Source organism: Panthera uncia, chromosome D4 (genome assembly GCF_023721935.1).
Source record: "Panthera uncia isolate 11264 chromosome D4, Puncia_PCG_1.0, whole genome shotgun sequence".
NCBI lineage: Eukaryota > Metazoa > Chordata > Mammalia > Carnivora > Felidae > Panthera > Panthera uncia.
In genome coordinates, this window is record NC_064807.1 from 44,177,696 (window position 1) to 44,194,847 (window position 17,152).

Below are 17,152 nucleotides of genomic sequence, written 5' to 3' on the forward strand. Positions count from 1 at the left end.
CATAGAGGAAGTGTGGCAGAGAACTGAGACGTAGTGGGCATGTCAGTCGGAAGGAAGAACAACTAAACTAAATCTTTATGGTTCCTAAATTATTGAGGCTCATTTTCTCGGTGGCTTTGTAATAAGCCATGTTTTTCCCTCTTGCAATTTTACCATGTGCTTCTGCGTTTAGTTTTTCCTCTGCATATTCATATTATGGCAATCTTTTCAAGATCTCTCTTCCTTTAGCCGAAGTGAGGAAATAGCTGTGAATTCATGAGCAGTGACTGCTTGTTCCAGAATTCCGGCACCATTCTGATGTGCCAGACAGTGGCCGACATGCACAAATAGCAAATGTTAAGAATCTTATTTGTGGAAAGGTTCAGTCTGATCAACATCAAGCTGTACTTTCTGAAATCAGGGAATATTAAATGGTTTGGCAGATTGTGTGCTCTGAAATGGGTGATTAGGCCAATAGTCATGGATGGTTGTACCCTGAGTGGATTAGTTATGCACTCTAGATGTGTATTTGTTCATCTGTTTGGACGGTGTTCTGTCGTTTATTTAGATGGAGAGTTAATTTTAAGAAAGTGAAGACGTGTGTCCTAAAGGCTGAAGTACTTTCGAATTCATATTGATCTTTTTCACTTATCTCTTAAGGCAAACACATTTGTCCCTTAAGGCAGTCAAATAGAAAGCGCGAGAGAGTCCCAAGGGAAATTCCCACGCGGAATGCGCCAAGACCGGTTGGTGGTTGTGGACCTCAAAATGTAGCTCCAGGTTTAGTTTGGCTGACTAGCTCTTTCTTAGCATTGAACTCCTTCTGCGTCTTCTATCCGTTTTGAAGAACGCAGCGGAGTCCGCCGTGGGAAGGACACAGGAAGGATGTTCCAGATCTGGGTGGAAGCACGTGCCTGCATGCTGCTGTGGAAAAGGGCTGGTGCCCTGGAGCTGCTCACGGGGAGGTGCAGGGCTGGAGCTTAGTGTTGGAGAGACAGGGAGGCCGAGATAGAGGCCCGGGACAGGGGGCGTGGCCAAGAACACAGGACCGTGGCATAGACTTTGGGTTTTAGTTAAAGCGTAGTGGGGAGTTATCGGAGGTCTTTCTTTTTAACTCATAATTTGAAATAATTTTAAAGTTCCAGAAGGGTTGCACGAATGGTACAAAGGACTCCCTTACACCATTTACCCCGTGAGTGTTTTTATGCTTTGCCACATTTGCTTTATCGTGCTATATGAGAGAGAAAGACCGAGAAAGAATGAGGTGGGGGGGGTGGGGGTAGGCAGAGAGAGAGAGAGAGAGAGAGAGAAGAGGACAGAGGATCTGAAGCAGGCTCTGTGCTGACAGCAGAGAGCCCAGTGTGGGGTTTGAACCTAATGAGCCGTGACATCATGACCTGAGCCAAAGTTGGATGCTTAACCGACTGAGCCACCCAGGTGCCCCTGTCGATACAATTTTTAAAAACATTTGTGAGTAGATTGTATGTATTCAATACTGTGTATTTTCTAAGAACAAGGATATTCTTTTATATAGGCAGAGATCCGTTCTCAACTTGAGAAAATTTAACATCGAGAAATTTATAGTCCATGTTCCAGTTTTGTCCTCTCTCTTAATAACGCTCTTTTCTACCTTTTTCCTTTTTATTTTTAGATTTAGTTGAGGATCACATGGTCCCCTTAGTTGTCCTCTCTTTTTAGTCTTTTGAAGTCTGGAACCATTTCTCTTCCTCTCTTTGTCTTTTATGACCTTGACATTTTGGAATGCCATAAAAGTGATGCCGTGTCCTTACCAGGATATCACACCTGGAAGCACTGATGTCCATCTTCTCCATCACTGGATAATTTTTTTTTTTTTTTTTTAAGTAAACTTTACCCCCAGCCCGGGCTCGAAGTCATGACCGTAAGATCAAGAGTCACATGCTCTACTAACTAAGCCAGCGAGGCACCCCTCAGTGGTGATTTAAAAATTTTCTTTTTTTAACCTTTATTTATTTTTGAGACAGAGAGAGACAGAGCATGAACGGGGGAGGGGCAGAGAGAGGGAGACATAGAATCGGAAACAGGCTCCAGGCTCCGAGCCATCAGCCCAGAGCCCGACGCGGGGCTCGAACTCACGGACCGTGAGATCACGACCTGAGCCGAAGTCGGCCGCTTAACCGACTGAGCCACCCAGGTGCCCCGAGTGGTGATTTTAATTTTGGTTACCCAGTCAAGGTGATGTCTTGTTTCTGTTAATCATTTTCCTCTTGTAACTAATAAGCAATCTCTGGGGAGGACTCTTGGAATCAAGCAGCTATCCTGCTCCTCATTAAGCCCACAGCCTCCCAACTAATTTTCATCGTGATGATTTCAAAGTGGTGATTTCCCTAGCCTACCACTCCTTTCAGATTTGCTACTGGCAATGGAGAGATGGAAATAGTAGGGATTCCTGGAAATGCACTTAATCTATAGATTCTGAAACTCTGTGTCTATAGATACCGATTTAGAAAGCTTGGATGTCAGCCAGTGTGGGTGCCTAGAATCGACATATTTAACAAAATTTCCTGACGTGGAAGTAGGTTTGTGAATCCCTGGCAAATAGCTAAAATAACCAAACAACATCATGGTATTTCAAGGTCACATTAGAAAAAGATACACCTTTCTTTCCTTCCATGTCTTCATCTTTAAAATGGACATCGTCAGCCAGGTGTATTGAGGTAATAAGTGAGATTCGGATTTGAACTTACTTTCTCTGTAATAGTCAAGTTATTATGATTATATTGGCACTATATTTTACATGACACCTGTGAATTTTTCTAAAATCAGGGAGAGGTTAGGGGAGCCGGGGTGGCTCAGTTGGCTGAGCATCCAATTGTTTTTGGTTCAGATCATGATCCCAGAGTCATGGGATCGAGCCCCATGTCAGACTCTGTGTTGAGCACATAACCTGCTTGAGATGGTCTCTCTCTCCCCCTCCGTCCCTCTCCTTGGCTAGCGCTCTCTCTCTCTCTCTCCATGAAATGAAATGAAATGAAATAAAAAAAGAGGGGCACTTGGGTGGCTCAACTGGTTAAGTGTCCAACTCTTGATTTTGGCTCAGCTCATGATCTCACGGTTTGTGAGATTGAACCCCTTGAACCCCGTGTTGGGCTCTGTGTTGACGGTGGGGAGTCTGCTTGGGATTCTCTCTCTCCCTCTCTTTGTCCTTCCCCATGTGCACACGTGCATGCGTACTTGGCTTACTCAAAATAAACGTTTGAAAAAGAAGTAGTTATTGTTATATGTAATGATGAATCACTAAATTCTACTCCTGAAACTAACATTGCACTGTGCATTAACTAATTAGAATTAAAACTTGAGACACTAAAGGAAAAAATTAAAAAGAGTAGCTATTGTTTCATTTTTTGTAAATTTTCTTGTTACATTTACATTTTATTAATGAGGTTGTTTAGAATCCTGTAATACTTTAAAAACTTGCCCATCTAAATCCTTAGGTTTTTGTTTTTGTTTTTGGTTTTTTTTTTTTTTTTTTGGTCAAAGTGAGCATTTTGCTTTTGGGGAAGCTGATTATTTCAATAATTGAATATATTATCTAAAGGGATCCCCTGAGATGTAGACGTTTGGTTTTATTTAGCATAAAATAAGCATGACACCATTATTAAATCGCCTGTACTACATAGTCAAGCTGCCGTAAGGGATTGGAACCATTAGAACACATTAAGATACTTTAATTTTGCTGAAGTTACAGAAACTTCAGTACTTGGGGAGTTACCATTTTTGGGCACATCATATATAACCTTTCTTTGGGGGAGGGAGTAAGTAGTATTTTACTTTGTAGTTTTTTTTTTTTTTGAAAGCGGGAATTTAACAAGCCTGAATTGCAACAATTACTTTAGATAAACTGTAATTCACTGGTATTTACCAGGTTTTGGAGGTGAGGGGTTGATCAGGACCTTCTCTGAGAACCCCAGAAAAGTTTTGGTCCCTCCATAGAAAATGTACACACACACACATGAGTCCTCAAAATTTTGTGTATCATTTCAAAGGGATTGTGAATTCTTGCTTTAATGGATACATGGACATTTTTATAGAAAAATTATGAAAAAGAATATGGGTAAGAAGGAATTATCAGTGTCCGATCTGACTCTGAGAAAGCCCAGCAGAGTTAGTGATAAGAACTAAGCAAGGGCAGTAACCGGGAAAGCAGAGCCAATAACTTTCCAAGGGCCATCTGGCTCTTTGCAGTTTGATTCTTTCTGTTGAACTGCGTGTTTTGCTTCTGTTTTCATTTCCTCTTTTCTCTCCTTTTTCCCACCCAGGGAAGTCTTTGTTCACAGTTTATTGGTTCTAATCACCTGGGGTTTACACTTGGGATTTAGAATCAGACCTAAAGAATAAGCTATACGTATTGTACAGTCTTCCAGTTAGCAATTGCCACTAGAATATGCTTTTAAATTCTTCTAAACGTGGATGTTTAATTTAAACATTGCTATAGTAATTTGATGATAAATGTCTTTAAGGGCATAAAATGTAATATTTGTCTTATTAGCCTATTTATCTTGTCTCTAGTGTTTAATGTAATTTTATTTTTATTTGTACATATTTTTTGCAATCATGGCATGTAACTTAATAATAGAAGTTTTGGAACCCTGAGTATTGGTTGCCCCACAGCCATTACCTTGTACTTAAAAATAGTTCTAAACTTCTGATGTTTGTAGACACCTTTGCATTAATACCCTGCCTCTCAAAATAGGGATCCTGGGGGCACCTGGGTGGCTGAGTTGGTTGAGCGTCCGACTTCAGCTCAGGTCACGATCTCATAGCTTGTGAGTTCGAGCCCTGCTTCAGGCTCTGTGCTGACATCTAAGAGCCTGGAGTCTGCTTCAGATTCTGTCTCCTCTCTGTCTGCCTCTCCCCTGCTGGCTTTGTCTCTCTCTATCTCTCTCTCAAAAATAATAAACATTAAAAAAAATTTTAAAAAAAGGGATCCTGCAAAAAAAAAAAGATTTCAAAGAAATCTTATACTCTCCCTGTTTGCATTATGGACCCAAAGAAAATAGTCAAATTCGTTGACATTAGTGACTATGTCAGAATTAAAATACTTTTTGATCTAAAAATCTTCTTCTGGGAGCTATGTGGAAAGGAAAAATACGTTTGTCTTAAAACACAAGACTATAGGATAATTCACAATTACTGTTTAATTTTTCTTTTTTTTATAGTAGTATGCATTGTGGAATCTTAAATTTCTGCTATGTAATTCTTTATCTTAAAATCTGCAGAGTGGTGTTTTTTTGTTTTTGTTTTTTGTTTTTTGTTTTTTTTTGGTAAATCCCTTTTTGGCTTCTACCCAGCACTTTCAAATCAAAATTCAGAGCAGGTAGAGAAATGCTTTTAAAATGCATATTTGGTGTAGTAAGTGCTATGCTATGCTTCTGAAAGCGCCAGGGTCACAGCTGCATACATGAAAATGCATGGTGACTGCAGGCATTGTTTCCTCACACAGAAAAGGCAATCTGTGTCTATCGCTGAATTTATGATGTAAATCAAATCATAGCTTTTGTGTATTCAGAGATGGAGCAGAAAGGTTGAGGTGACCCAAAGGTTACAAATAACTTTTGCTTTTTTGATTTGCCTACCACAAGACTAATTTTTTTTACTCCCTCTTTTCTATTAAGATTGATGTATTTATACTTGGGGAGGTGAATCTAGTTACATACCTTATTCTGTCATTGCCGCCGCGCTAGTCTAGTGGAACCATGAATTTATCATTCGTTCCTTCCCCCACTCCATTCTGTTAAGATGCGCGTACTGCTCTGTGCTGTTGACAATATTATTAAAGGGTGGGGAGCGCCGAAGTATTAGGTACCAACTCTGCGTGCTTCCTCTGGGCTTTTTTTTCTCTGAACAATGTGGACTTTGAAACCATGTACTAGAGGCACTATGATAAGTTGGTTTTTCAGGATCCGGTGAAAGAGTTTTTAAAAGGTGCTTTGGGGAAAGTGTGTGTGTGTGTGTGTGTGTGTGTGTGTGTTACATTTACTGTAGCTGTGCCTTGGCACCGAAAGGGAAACCTAACAAGACTAAGACTGATCCAGCGTTCAAGCAGCTTTTGCTCTGGTTTAAGATAGAAACCTACCCGCGTGATCATCACAGCAGTACCCCGTTTATGGGGTATTTGGTGTGCTAGGTACTGTGTTAGATGCTTTACTTACAATGGCAGTTAAACATTTATAAATCCTGAGATGGGAAAGTGTCAAAGACTGTACAACAGATGGGTTCATCTGGGGCAGAAACAAAAACCACACAGTGAGGGAGAGAGAAGAGGCCCTTACAGGCCGGTGAAAGGTGACCAGGTCGCCCGGTTTGTATTGATTTGTAATCTTTAGAAAAACAGTGCTATTCTCTTTTAAGAGGAAGGGAGAATCTATTGGATGTCTCAGGAGTTAGAAAATTCTGACTTAAAAATTTGTACTCCTTCCGGACACAAGCACTTCTCTCTGAAATAAAAAAATCTGGTATGATTTATCTCTTTGAGATTAAAAATGGGAGACCTCTTTTTTGAGGCTTGGATTTTATGAGATGTTGGCCTTAGAGTCCTATAAGCTCGGCCTAGAATTATTAACAGTTGAGAGCCATCCGTACCGCTTTCTGCCTTGACAGGGTTTGGTTCTACCTCAAGTCTGGAGCAGTGTGAAGGTTAGGGCTTTAATGGGTGGCTTGAGTTCTCTACCTCTAGCACTGGAAGGTACTCAGTCTGATGTCCTCATTTTCCAAATGAAGAAACTTTGCCCAAAAGAGGTTAATTCTCGTGCCTGAAATCCCACGGTTTGTTGCAGAGCCAGAATGTAAATTTGGAGCTCCACCCTTTTAGTTCATTGCTTTTCCCTTTCCTGTCTCCCCTCCCCTCTCCACTCCTAGTCTTTTCCGAGATAGGATTGTGATGATGATACGGATGCACTGCCTGTATAAATGAAAATGATGACCGTGTCCCACGTGGGTGTTTGTTCTTCAGACCATTGTCTGCCACTATTCATTTCACAAGTGATCAGTTTGGTTGTATGGTCAACCCATTTATCATTTTGAATCCATTGTTATAGGCAACTTACGCTTTATAACTTGAGTAGCAGGTTTGGGGATCATTGAAATTTTAAGGCATAACCCAGGTCTTGCTTGGTGTTTTTCTGTACCACATTCTCTTTTTGACCAAAAGTGCTCCTAATGAAGAGCAGAGGTGACTTGTTTAAGTTGCCGATCCTTCCATTTACCTTGACCTTTCTCAGCCGGATGTACTTGAAGGAAGTGGCATGGCTAACGAGCAGTGAATTGAGAGAAAGAAAGAAAAATCGTGAATAATCCACGAATTTAATAATCCTGGAATGCATCAGGAGTGGAGTGAATTATACTTAGCCTTGTGACATTTTCAATGCCCTAATTATAGTATCTTAAATAGGAAAGTAACTATTTTCTATCCTACTCAAATTAGTGTGTATATTATTTAATACCATTTATGTTGGAACCTAATTCTATATTTTGGAAAGGAATACTTTTCCATTAGCTTTCCAGCAGACATTTTTGAGTTTCTTTCTACTGTATTGTGTTAACTCTTGTGCTCCAATGTTAAAATTTGATCGGTGTATTTCCATAAGAAATCTGAAATTTTGAGTACGATCGATTGATTTTGGTTCAGCGTAAGGAAGGTGAAGGTGGAATCCTAGTCTTTTGCAGTGGCTCTGGGATGGTACCATGGTTTAATCGGTTTTGTGCCTCTGATAGTGCTTGTCATTTTACGTACTGCAGTGCTTCTTAACCAGGGACAGTTGTGCTCCCCAGGGGACATTTGGTAATGTCTGGAGACATTTTTGATTGCCACAACTATATTGAATGCTATTAGCATCCAGTGGGTAGAGTCCAGGAATGCTTTTAAATATCCTTCAGTGCATTGGACAACCCCCCCCCCCCCCCCCCCCCCCCCCCCCCCCCCCACCGCCAAGGAATCATCTGACCTCAAGGAGCAGTAGTGCAAAGAGTGGGAAAACTTCATGCATGGCAGTTGCACCATAATATATATTGAATTGCAAAATGCATTCACTCAATTAAGCATAAAGCTTTATATATTTGTATTCACTTACCAATTTGATGATTCACAAGGGAGAATTTAGCTCTTGGCTTCATTATGCTCAAAGTATTAAAACAAAATTTTGGCAATTATAATTGATTTTAGGTTCATTGTATTCAATGGGAAGAGTATAATATTATAATCAAATGTTAATCACTAGTAAGATTCAATGTTCTTATTTTGGGCTTCCCTTCTTCCTCAAGAGAGCTTCTTGGAATCAATATTGCGTATTATTCTCTGCAATATTTGCACTTGGATCTGACATAATCAATTCTGTAGAAAATTTAATTATCCAGATGTCTAAATCAGTAATTAATCTGGATAATCCCTATTCTACTATATTCTACTTCATCTCATCTTTAGTGTAAAAGTCAGAGATACTAAATAGAATTGCTGAATCCAGTGGCTAGCAAGATAAGCCTTCGGCTTCATGCAAAAAGGCTAGAGTGGTTCCCACAATCCCAGTGAAGTAAAAGTTAAATTTTAGTGGTTGGTCCTATGTGCATCATTTCTGATCCTGCTTTAAAATTACTACCTCTTGGGGTGCCTGGGTGGCTCAGTCGGTGAAGCCTCTGACTTTGGCTCAGGTTGTGATCTCCCGGTCTGTGAGTTCAAGCTCCGCATCAGTCTCTGTGCTGACAGCTCGGAGCCCGGAGCCTGCTTCGGATTCTTTGTCTCCCTCCCTCCCTCTCTCTCTCTCTCTCTGCCCTTCCCCTGCTCACATTCTGTCTGTCTGTCTCTCTCTCAAAAATAAACATTAAAAAAAAAATTAGAATTACTACCTCTTATATCAATTGACCTGTTTTAATGTGGACAAAACTTAAATAGTAGATAGGAAAAAAAAAGGAGATAAGTTTTTTGTGGGATGAGGAGTCAGAAGGAGGGAGGGATGACGTATAAGCACGTAAGTGCTCTATGATCCCACACGTATGTGGTAATACACAGTGGTGTGGTAACTTGTTGAATCGTCTTCTTAAATAGTCGTCAATACCACCATTAAATGGAGGACTAATGGATGGTCATAGATGATGCTCCTCACTTCAGTATGATGCTTGGCGGGAGAAAAACCCCTACCTAAGATTTGCAGGTTCTCTTCTTTCCTTTGTGTTCATGTTCACGAACGTGACCTACTGAACTCCGACTCTTAGAAGTTCGGCCGATCTGACATTCCTAGGAGACTTTCAGGATTGGTAACATTTGTTCATTAATATCTGCGGCACCTAGAGTAGAAGCAATTCTGGATAGGTTTAAGTGCCAAAGAGTTTGGAATTTGGAAGTAGGATTTTGCTATGATTTCTGAGCGCTGGCAGAAAACGTTGGAGCGATCCCTTAGCAATGGCAGTAATCTGATCAGTCAGAAATAGCCTGTGCTTTAACAAACAGGAGGCTGCCAGCGTGTGAAGTTAGTGCATGATAGATTAGGTGAGGTTGATGAGAAAATAGATGGTGTTATAACATGCAGAAACCGTGTTAACGTGCTTAACATGAGCGTTTTGATGTGACCGGCCTGCCATACTTATCTCTTTAAGAGAGAGAAAAATGAGAACACTTTCTGACTCTTAACCTCCCTCTTCTGTTGTGGTTCCCCCTCACCATGTAGTGGTTCTCAGCCCTGGCAACATGTTAGAATTGCTGAAAGAGTTCTTAAAAATTACTAATACATGTGCTCCATTCCTAGCAACCCCAATATAATTGAGGCTTAGGTATCGGTGTTTTTTATTTTCTATTATTTTTTATAATATATATATATGTGTATATATTTTATTGTGAGAGAGAGAGCCTGATTGGGGAGGGCAGAGAGAGAATCGCAAGCAGGCTCCACACCGTCAGTGCAAAGCCTGATTCGGGGCTCAGACTCCTTAACCCAGGAGATCATGACCTGAGGCGAAGTCAGACACTTGACTGACTGAGCCACCCAGGCGCCCCTTGGTGTTTTTAAAAGAGCTCCACAGATGAATCTAACATGCAGCCAGGGTTGAGAAGCCCTGCTTTCTAGCAGGGCACCACAGTTGTCTGGAGGGCTATTTATGAGGTCGGGGCTGGGGCCTGACAATCCATTTACATTTCTAGTAAGTTCCCAGGTGATGTTGATATTGCTGGTGAGGTGACCACATTTTGAGAATCACCAAGAAGGCAGTCTTAAAAAAAAAAAAAGTCATTTGGGTTTAATTGATGGTTTGATGGTGTCTTAAATATTGCTAGAGATACGTTGTAGAGTTAAAATTTGAGATTAAAGAATATTATGTATAGGATTCCTTTTATATGAAACCAGGGTTGCTTTTTTTGTAATAATTTTATTAAAATTTTTTTTTGGAGGAAAAAGCTGTATCAATGATAATTAAAAGCTCTGTATAGTACTTCATAGTTTAAAAAGCTAATGAATTTACTATTTCTAATAGAGTTTTTGAACATTTAAAATAGCCTGTTTGTGGGTTTTCTTTTTAACCTCATTACTTAAGAATCCTTCAGATTTCAGATCTTACATTTTAGTTCTTAAAATTTTCTTAAAGTTTATTTATTTTGAGAGAGCAGGGAAGGTGCGGGGAGAGAGAGGGAATTCCAAAGTGGGGCTTGAACTCATGAACTGCAACATCATGACCTGAGCTGAAATCAAGGGTCAGACGCTTAACTGACTGAGCCACCCAGGTGCTGCAGATCTTATGTTTTAGAGTCTCTTTAGATATCTTAAAAAAAAAAAAAATTGTTTTTAATGTTTATTTGTTTTTGTGAGAGAGACAGTGTAAGCAGGGGAGGGACAGAGAGAGAGGGAGACACAGAATCTGAAGCAGGCTCCGGGCTCTGAGCTGTCAGCACAGAGCCTGATGCAGGGCTCGACTCACTAAGTGTGAGTTCATGACCTGAGCCGAAGTTGGACGCTTAACTGACTGAGCCACCCAGGTGCCCCAGTCTCTTTAGGTATCTTAATGGATATAGCTCAAACCAAAAATACTCATTCTTGTTCAATAGAAATTTTAAGAATTTTCAGTTTGGGTTGTTGGCTTTGAGATGGGAGAAATGTTTTCTTTTTACTTAGCTTAAATATGTTGGAGGAATGGAGCCATACACTGAGAAGAATGGGGACGAGCGGGAACTGAGAGGGAGATAGTGCTTACAAGTTGGGGCAGCATTAGAGGAAAGGGAACCTTCCAGGTTTGGAAACAGGAGGAGAAGGTGACCTGGGACTTCGAGGAATGAAGGAAGCAAGGGATGGATATTCAAGAGCTTGCCCAGAGTTCATGTATGGCAGAGTTAATTTTCAAATCTTGGGTCCCTAAGACTCCACAGTGGATTCTCTTTTCTGCAAAACAGATAAAGGAAAAAAAAAAAAATGTTCTAATGACCCAGCTCTGCAGCTAATGATCATTTTGTGACAATTAGGAATCCTGGAAAAAAGTTTCTAGAGGGTATTGGCTTTCTGTTGCATTATATTTGAATACTGTGAATTTGTAGTCCTAAAAACGACAGCTTTCCAATGTGACTTTCTGTGCTTTTCAGAAATCGTCCTCAGCCTTTGATCACTGTGCTTGAACATAGACCTGATTGCTGGCCAGTACTTTTGCAGCAGCTGACGGCTTTTTTCCAGCGATGTCCTGAAAGGTAACGTAAAATAAAATAAATGAGGAAGATGGAATGGCATATGCTCATTGTAGAGCTTTTTGTGTGTTTGTTTTTAAAGCTGCTTTATGTTGTTTTCTCTTAAAGAGATGTCTTAGAGTATAGTTTTCCATTTTCTTTTTAAGAGTAAGAGAAAAAAATCTAGATTTAATTGATAGTTGAAATATTGAATGTAAGAAAAGATATTATTAACAAAGTTAATAAGCATTGGTTAGGTAGGAAAGTTGATTAGAAGTATTTGGTAAATGACTATACACAATGCATACAAAAGATAGATTTTTTTTCCCCCCCTGGAAATTGGCTAGTGAGTTCTTTCTCCATTAGAAACCTACCAATTTGGGGGCGCCTGGGTGGCTTAGCTGGTTAAGCATCCATCTTCGGCTCAGGTGATGATCTCATGGTTCGTGGGTTCGAGCCCCACACCAGGCTCGGTGCTGACAGCTTGGAGCTTGGAGCCTGCTTCGGAGTCTGTGTCTCTCTTTCCCTCTGCCCTCCCCGGCTCACACTCCATCTCTCTCTCTCTAAAAAACAAACAGACAAAAGAAAAAAGAAAAAAAACAAAAAGGAAGAAGCCTGCCAATTGGGATCAAGTAATGCAGCTACACAGGAGGTTAGTTTAGCTTCACCAGGGCATTCTAATGGTCCTCAGAACCACCCCCCTTTCTTCCATCCATACTGTACTGGCTTATATTATCATCTCATTTGGTTATTGTTGATAATGCTGCTATAAACATTGGGGTGCATGTACCCCTTTGAATCCATATTTTTGTATCCTTTGGATAAATACCTAATAACTGCCATTGCTGGATTGTAGGGTAGTTCTATTTTTCACTTCTTGAGGAGGCTCCATGCTGCTTTCCAGAGTGGCTGCACCAGTTTGCATTCCCACCAACAGTGCAAAAGAGATCCTCTTTCTCCGCATCCTCGCCAACATCTGTGGTTGCCTGGGTTGTTGATGTTAGCCATTCTGACAGGTGCGAGGTGGTATCTCATTGTGGTTTTGATTTGTATTTCCCTGATGATGATGAGTGATGTTGAGTATCTTTTCATGATCAACACATTTTTAAAATGAAATTTCTTGCTGTTATTAAATAGATTAGGATATTTTATAAAAGATACTCCTGATGTGCCAAGTTTATTATTAAGCTTGGTTTTAGGGTAATCCTTAAGAATACATTTCCAGGGTGCCTGGGTGGCTCAGTTGGTTAAGTTTCAGACTCTTGGTTTCAGCCCAGGTCTTAATCTCATGGTTTGTGAGATTGAGCCCTGTGTTGGGCTGTGGGCAGGATTACTGACACTATCTCTCTCCCTCTCTCTCTGCCCCTCACCCACTCGTGCTCCCTTGCAAAATAAATAAACTTAAAAAAAAAAAAAAGAAAACATTTCTAAATCTTTGGTCAACATGTAATTAATTACCTTTTGGTTATTTTCATTTCAAAGGAATATTATACTGGGATTTGGAAATAGTTATTTTAATGAAATTTGTCCAGATATTCATAAGGTAAAAAAAGATTATTAATTAACTTTGGTTTATTCACTGATAAACTTCTTTTCATTTAAATTCTCAGATCTTAGATTATGCCATCTAGAGCCTTTAGGAAGTTCTAAATTCAGTTTTTTTGCCACGAATAATTTCAGTTGTCTCCTTTCTGCTTATACACTATGGGATTTTTCTCTGCAGGAGGAAATTGATAATTCTGGTTGCATTTTTCAACAGTCTATTAGTTTCCTGAGATTTAATTTTAGAGCAAGTTAACTTAGTCACTTAGTACTTAGTAACTTTAGTTGTTGTTTGGAAGGTAATGAAGGAATGTTGGTGATTAATTTACTGAGAAAATCTAGTGATTCACAACTATGGGAAGAAGGCAAAATGTTGTGAAGGCAGCTTGTATTCTAGCTCTTTCTGTCTTAGGAATTGTTGACTGTCTGAGTTCATTTTTAATAGTATGTAGATGTCCTAAAATGACACCATATCTTCATGCTAGATTTTTGTGGGGCATTATTTTATTTTTTATTTTTTATTTTTTTACATGTATTTATTTTTGAGAGACAGAGCATGAGTGGGGGATGGGCAGAGAGAGGGAGGGAGACACAGAATCTGAAGCAGGCTCCAGGCTCCGAGCTGTCAGCACAGAGCCCGATGTGGGGCTCGAACCCACCAACTGTGAGATCGTGACCTGAGCCGAAGTCAGACAACTGACTGAGCCACCCAGGCACCCCGGGCCATTATTTTCTAAATAAATTCTGCCTTCATTTATAGAAAGCCTGTGTGGTAAGACTTCACCTTCATGGAACTGAGAATTGGATAAATCGTCAACAGTGTCATAGTCTTTAGGCCTGGATACTTTAAGGTTATCTAGTCTTACGTATAATTTCTCAGATGAAGGAATGAGAAATTCCTTCACATTACTTGCTGAAGGTCAGATGGTTAGAGATTGAGATGGGCCTAAAGCCTCAGGTTTTTGACTTTCATTCCAAGTTTTTTTCCCACTACTTCTCCCGCTGAACATAAATAGAAAAGACTTGTGTGTAGATACAGGCACAGTTAGCTCCATTTGTAAACATTTTCTGTTTAAATTTTAGAGGGGAGAGAGAGAGCAGTGGAGAGGGAAGTGGGCGAGGGAGAGACCATCTTTTTATTTATTATTTTAACATTTATTTATTTTTGAGAAACAGAGATAGAGCATGAGCAGGGGGAGGGGGCGAGAGAGAGAGGCGGGGAAACAGACTCCGAAGCAGGCTCTGGGCTCTGAGCTGTTTGCAGACCCCAACGCGGGGCTCGAACTCGTGAACTGCGAGACCATAACCTGAGCCGAAGTTGGATGCTCAACCGACTGAGCCACCCAGGCGCCCTGAGGGACAGAGAATCTTAAGCAGTTTCCATGTTCGGCTGGGAGCCTGACTATGAAGCTCGATCCCACGACCCTGAAATCGTGACCTGAGCTGAAACAAGAGTCAGACACTCAGCTGATTGAGCCACCCATTTGAGTGGGAAGAGCTTAAGAGGCAGAACTTGGCAAATTACCGTAATAATTTCTTATGTGTAATATGAAACGTGAAAATGCAATTACGATATCGGATGCCTACTGATTGTAAACCTATGACTTAGAGTAAGTGAATCGATTAATTTAGTGATCGCTTTGGAGGCCTAGTATGTAGTCATTGGTGATACAGCAGTAAACAGAAATCCGTGCTGTCCTTTGGCTTACAGTCTGCCAGGGGATAGAGATGTTAAGTAAATAATGACAAATGAAGTCCTTGTCCTGTTGAAGCACGAAATGGGGATCTGCCCTGGCTAGGTGTGACTCCGGGAGTCATTTGAAAGGAGGGAGCTGGAAAATGATAGGAATTAGCAGAAGAAGGAACACAGAAGGAAGAAAGAGGAGAACGTGAGAGGGAACGGCACGTGAGAAGAAAGCTTAGATAACTTGATTGACACCTGAAAGACACTTAGTGTGGCTCAGTGGAGAGTGGAGAGGTGGGGGGGTGGTGGTGGCAAGAAATGAGGCTGGAAAGACCAGCAGAGGCTAAATTATGGAGGGCTTGCAAATTGGTCTAAATACTTTCTCTTAAGTGGGGGCACACTCTTTTAAGCTGGTTACTAACCTGAGCAAATTTTTATATGTGGAAGGTGCTTCTGGCATTTTAGTGACTTTGGATGTGGAGTTACTGGGATATATAGAAATCTAAATAGATAGGAAAAAATTTGTAAAGCCTTCCTCCTCTTTTCTTTCTTTTTCTTTCTTTTTCTTTTTTCTTTCTTCTCTTCTTTCTTCTTCTTTCTTGTTCTTTCTTGTTCTTTCTTTCTTTCTTCTTCTTTCTTGTTCTTTCTTTCTTTCTTCTTCTTTCTTCTTCTTTCTTCTTCTTTCTTCTTCTTTCTTCTTTCTTCTTCTTTCTTCTTTAAGAGAGAAAGAGCGAGCATGAGTCGGAGAGCAGGGCAGAGGGAGGTAGGGAGAGAATCTTAAGCAGGTTCCATTCCCATTGTGGAGCCTGATGTGGGGCTCGATCCCACAACCCTGGGATCATGACCTGAGCCGAAATCAGGAGTTGGACCCTCAACCGATTGAACCGCCAAGTGCCCCAAGGCTTCTTCCTTTGAGTGGGAAGAGCTTAAGAGGCAGGACTTGGAAAATTACTTTACTTCTTTCTGCTTTGTTTCTGCCTCTGCATCATGGCATAATTTCATAGCGTTTTGGTGAAGAAGAAATGAGTTGAAAGGCATAAAGTGCAGTAACTTGCACCGCGTGTGTTAACAATTGGACAAGTAAATGTTAACCGTTGTTATAATCTTGGGATGTCTGTATGGTTTTGTGTTACATATGACTTCACCGGTAGAGTTTTTCCAAAAATGCATGCCTGTGTCATATTCCTGGAGAGTGGATCCTGATGTCTGTAATTCCAAAAAGGTTCTCAGGTTGCTCTTCATCAAAGACTGGTCCTGCAGATGTAGATGCTATTCTAGTATGCAAGTAGAGATCCTTTCAGTGCTGGGTATCAGGCTTATGGTCTCCAGGTGTTGTCACGAAGTGACACGAAGAACTGCTTGGCACGGATCCAGGTAGGTCACAGTGCAATGGTGGAATCACGAGAAAAAGTTACACTTGATGGTATCGTAGCTTTTCGTGAACTATAAATTGATGTTTGACGATTATTGCTTGGTACTTAGTTTAACTTGGTGACTGGCTGATGCGTTACATGGCTTGCAGGTCAGAAGTCTCATGCATCCAAATAATGGCACCATTTCTGTGGTATCTGTATTGTGAACCATCTCAGTTAGAAGAATATGCTAAACTCCGACTAACCCTGCTGAAAGTCTTACTTCAGCCCCGGGTTCCTGGTGACACAGAACAGCCATCAACATTGGAACAACAGATACTTCAACTGTGCTGTGACATGGTTCCATGTCTGCAGGTAAGGCCTTCTTGTCCTCCTTTACTTACACAACGTCAGCATCAGCAAGTGTTGTTGGTCATTGTCATCATACATGAAGTAAGAACCCATGTGATCTGCAAACTCAAATACAAGCTCCGCTCTAGAAACGCTTGCAGGCTTTTGGAGACGATGAAGGGACCAACTCTAGATTTAACATTAATACATATGTTAACTAGCTTCACAGAAATATAAATCGGGATGCCTGGGCGGCTCAGTTGGTTAAGTGCCCAACTTCAGCTCAGGTCGTGACCTCGCAGTTTGTGAGTTCGAGCTTTGCATCAGGCTCGCTGCTGTGCTCTCTCTTTGCCTCTCTCCTGTTCACGTGCATGCATGTTCTCTCTCTTTCACTCTCTCTCTTTCGCTCTCTCTCTTTCACTCTCTCTCTTTCGCTCTCTCTCTCTCTTTCACTCTCTCTCTCTCTTTCGCTCTCTCGCTCGCTCTCGCTCGCTCTCGCTCGCTCTCGCTCGCTCTCTTTCGCTCTCGCTCGCTCTCTTTCGCTCTCTTTCGCTCTCTTTCGCTCTCTTTCGCTCT

General features: G+C 40.9%; 1 protein-coding gene across 1 annotated transcript in view; it reads left to right on the top strand.

Annotated features, from left to right (window-relative positions):
* Window positions 1-17,152, top strand: part of FOCAD (focadhesin) — a 313,963-nt gene that overhangs the window by 62,500 nt on the left and 234,311 nt on the right. Inside the window, exons 6-7 of the mRNA XM_049635278.1 lie at window positions 11,570-11,671; window positions 16,396-16,600. Coding sequence (XP_049491235.1) covers window positions 11,570-11,671; window positions 16,396-16,600 — 307 coding nt within the window. The remainder of the gene's footprint in view (window positions 1-11,569; window positions 11,672-16,395; window positions 16,601-17,152) is intronic.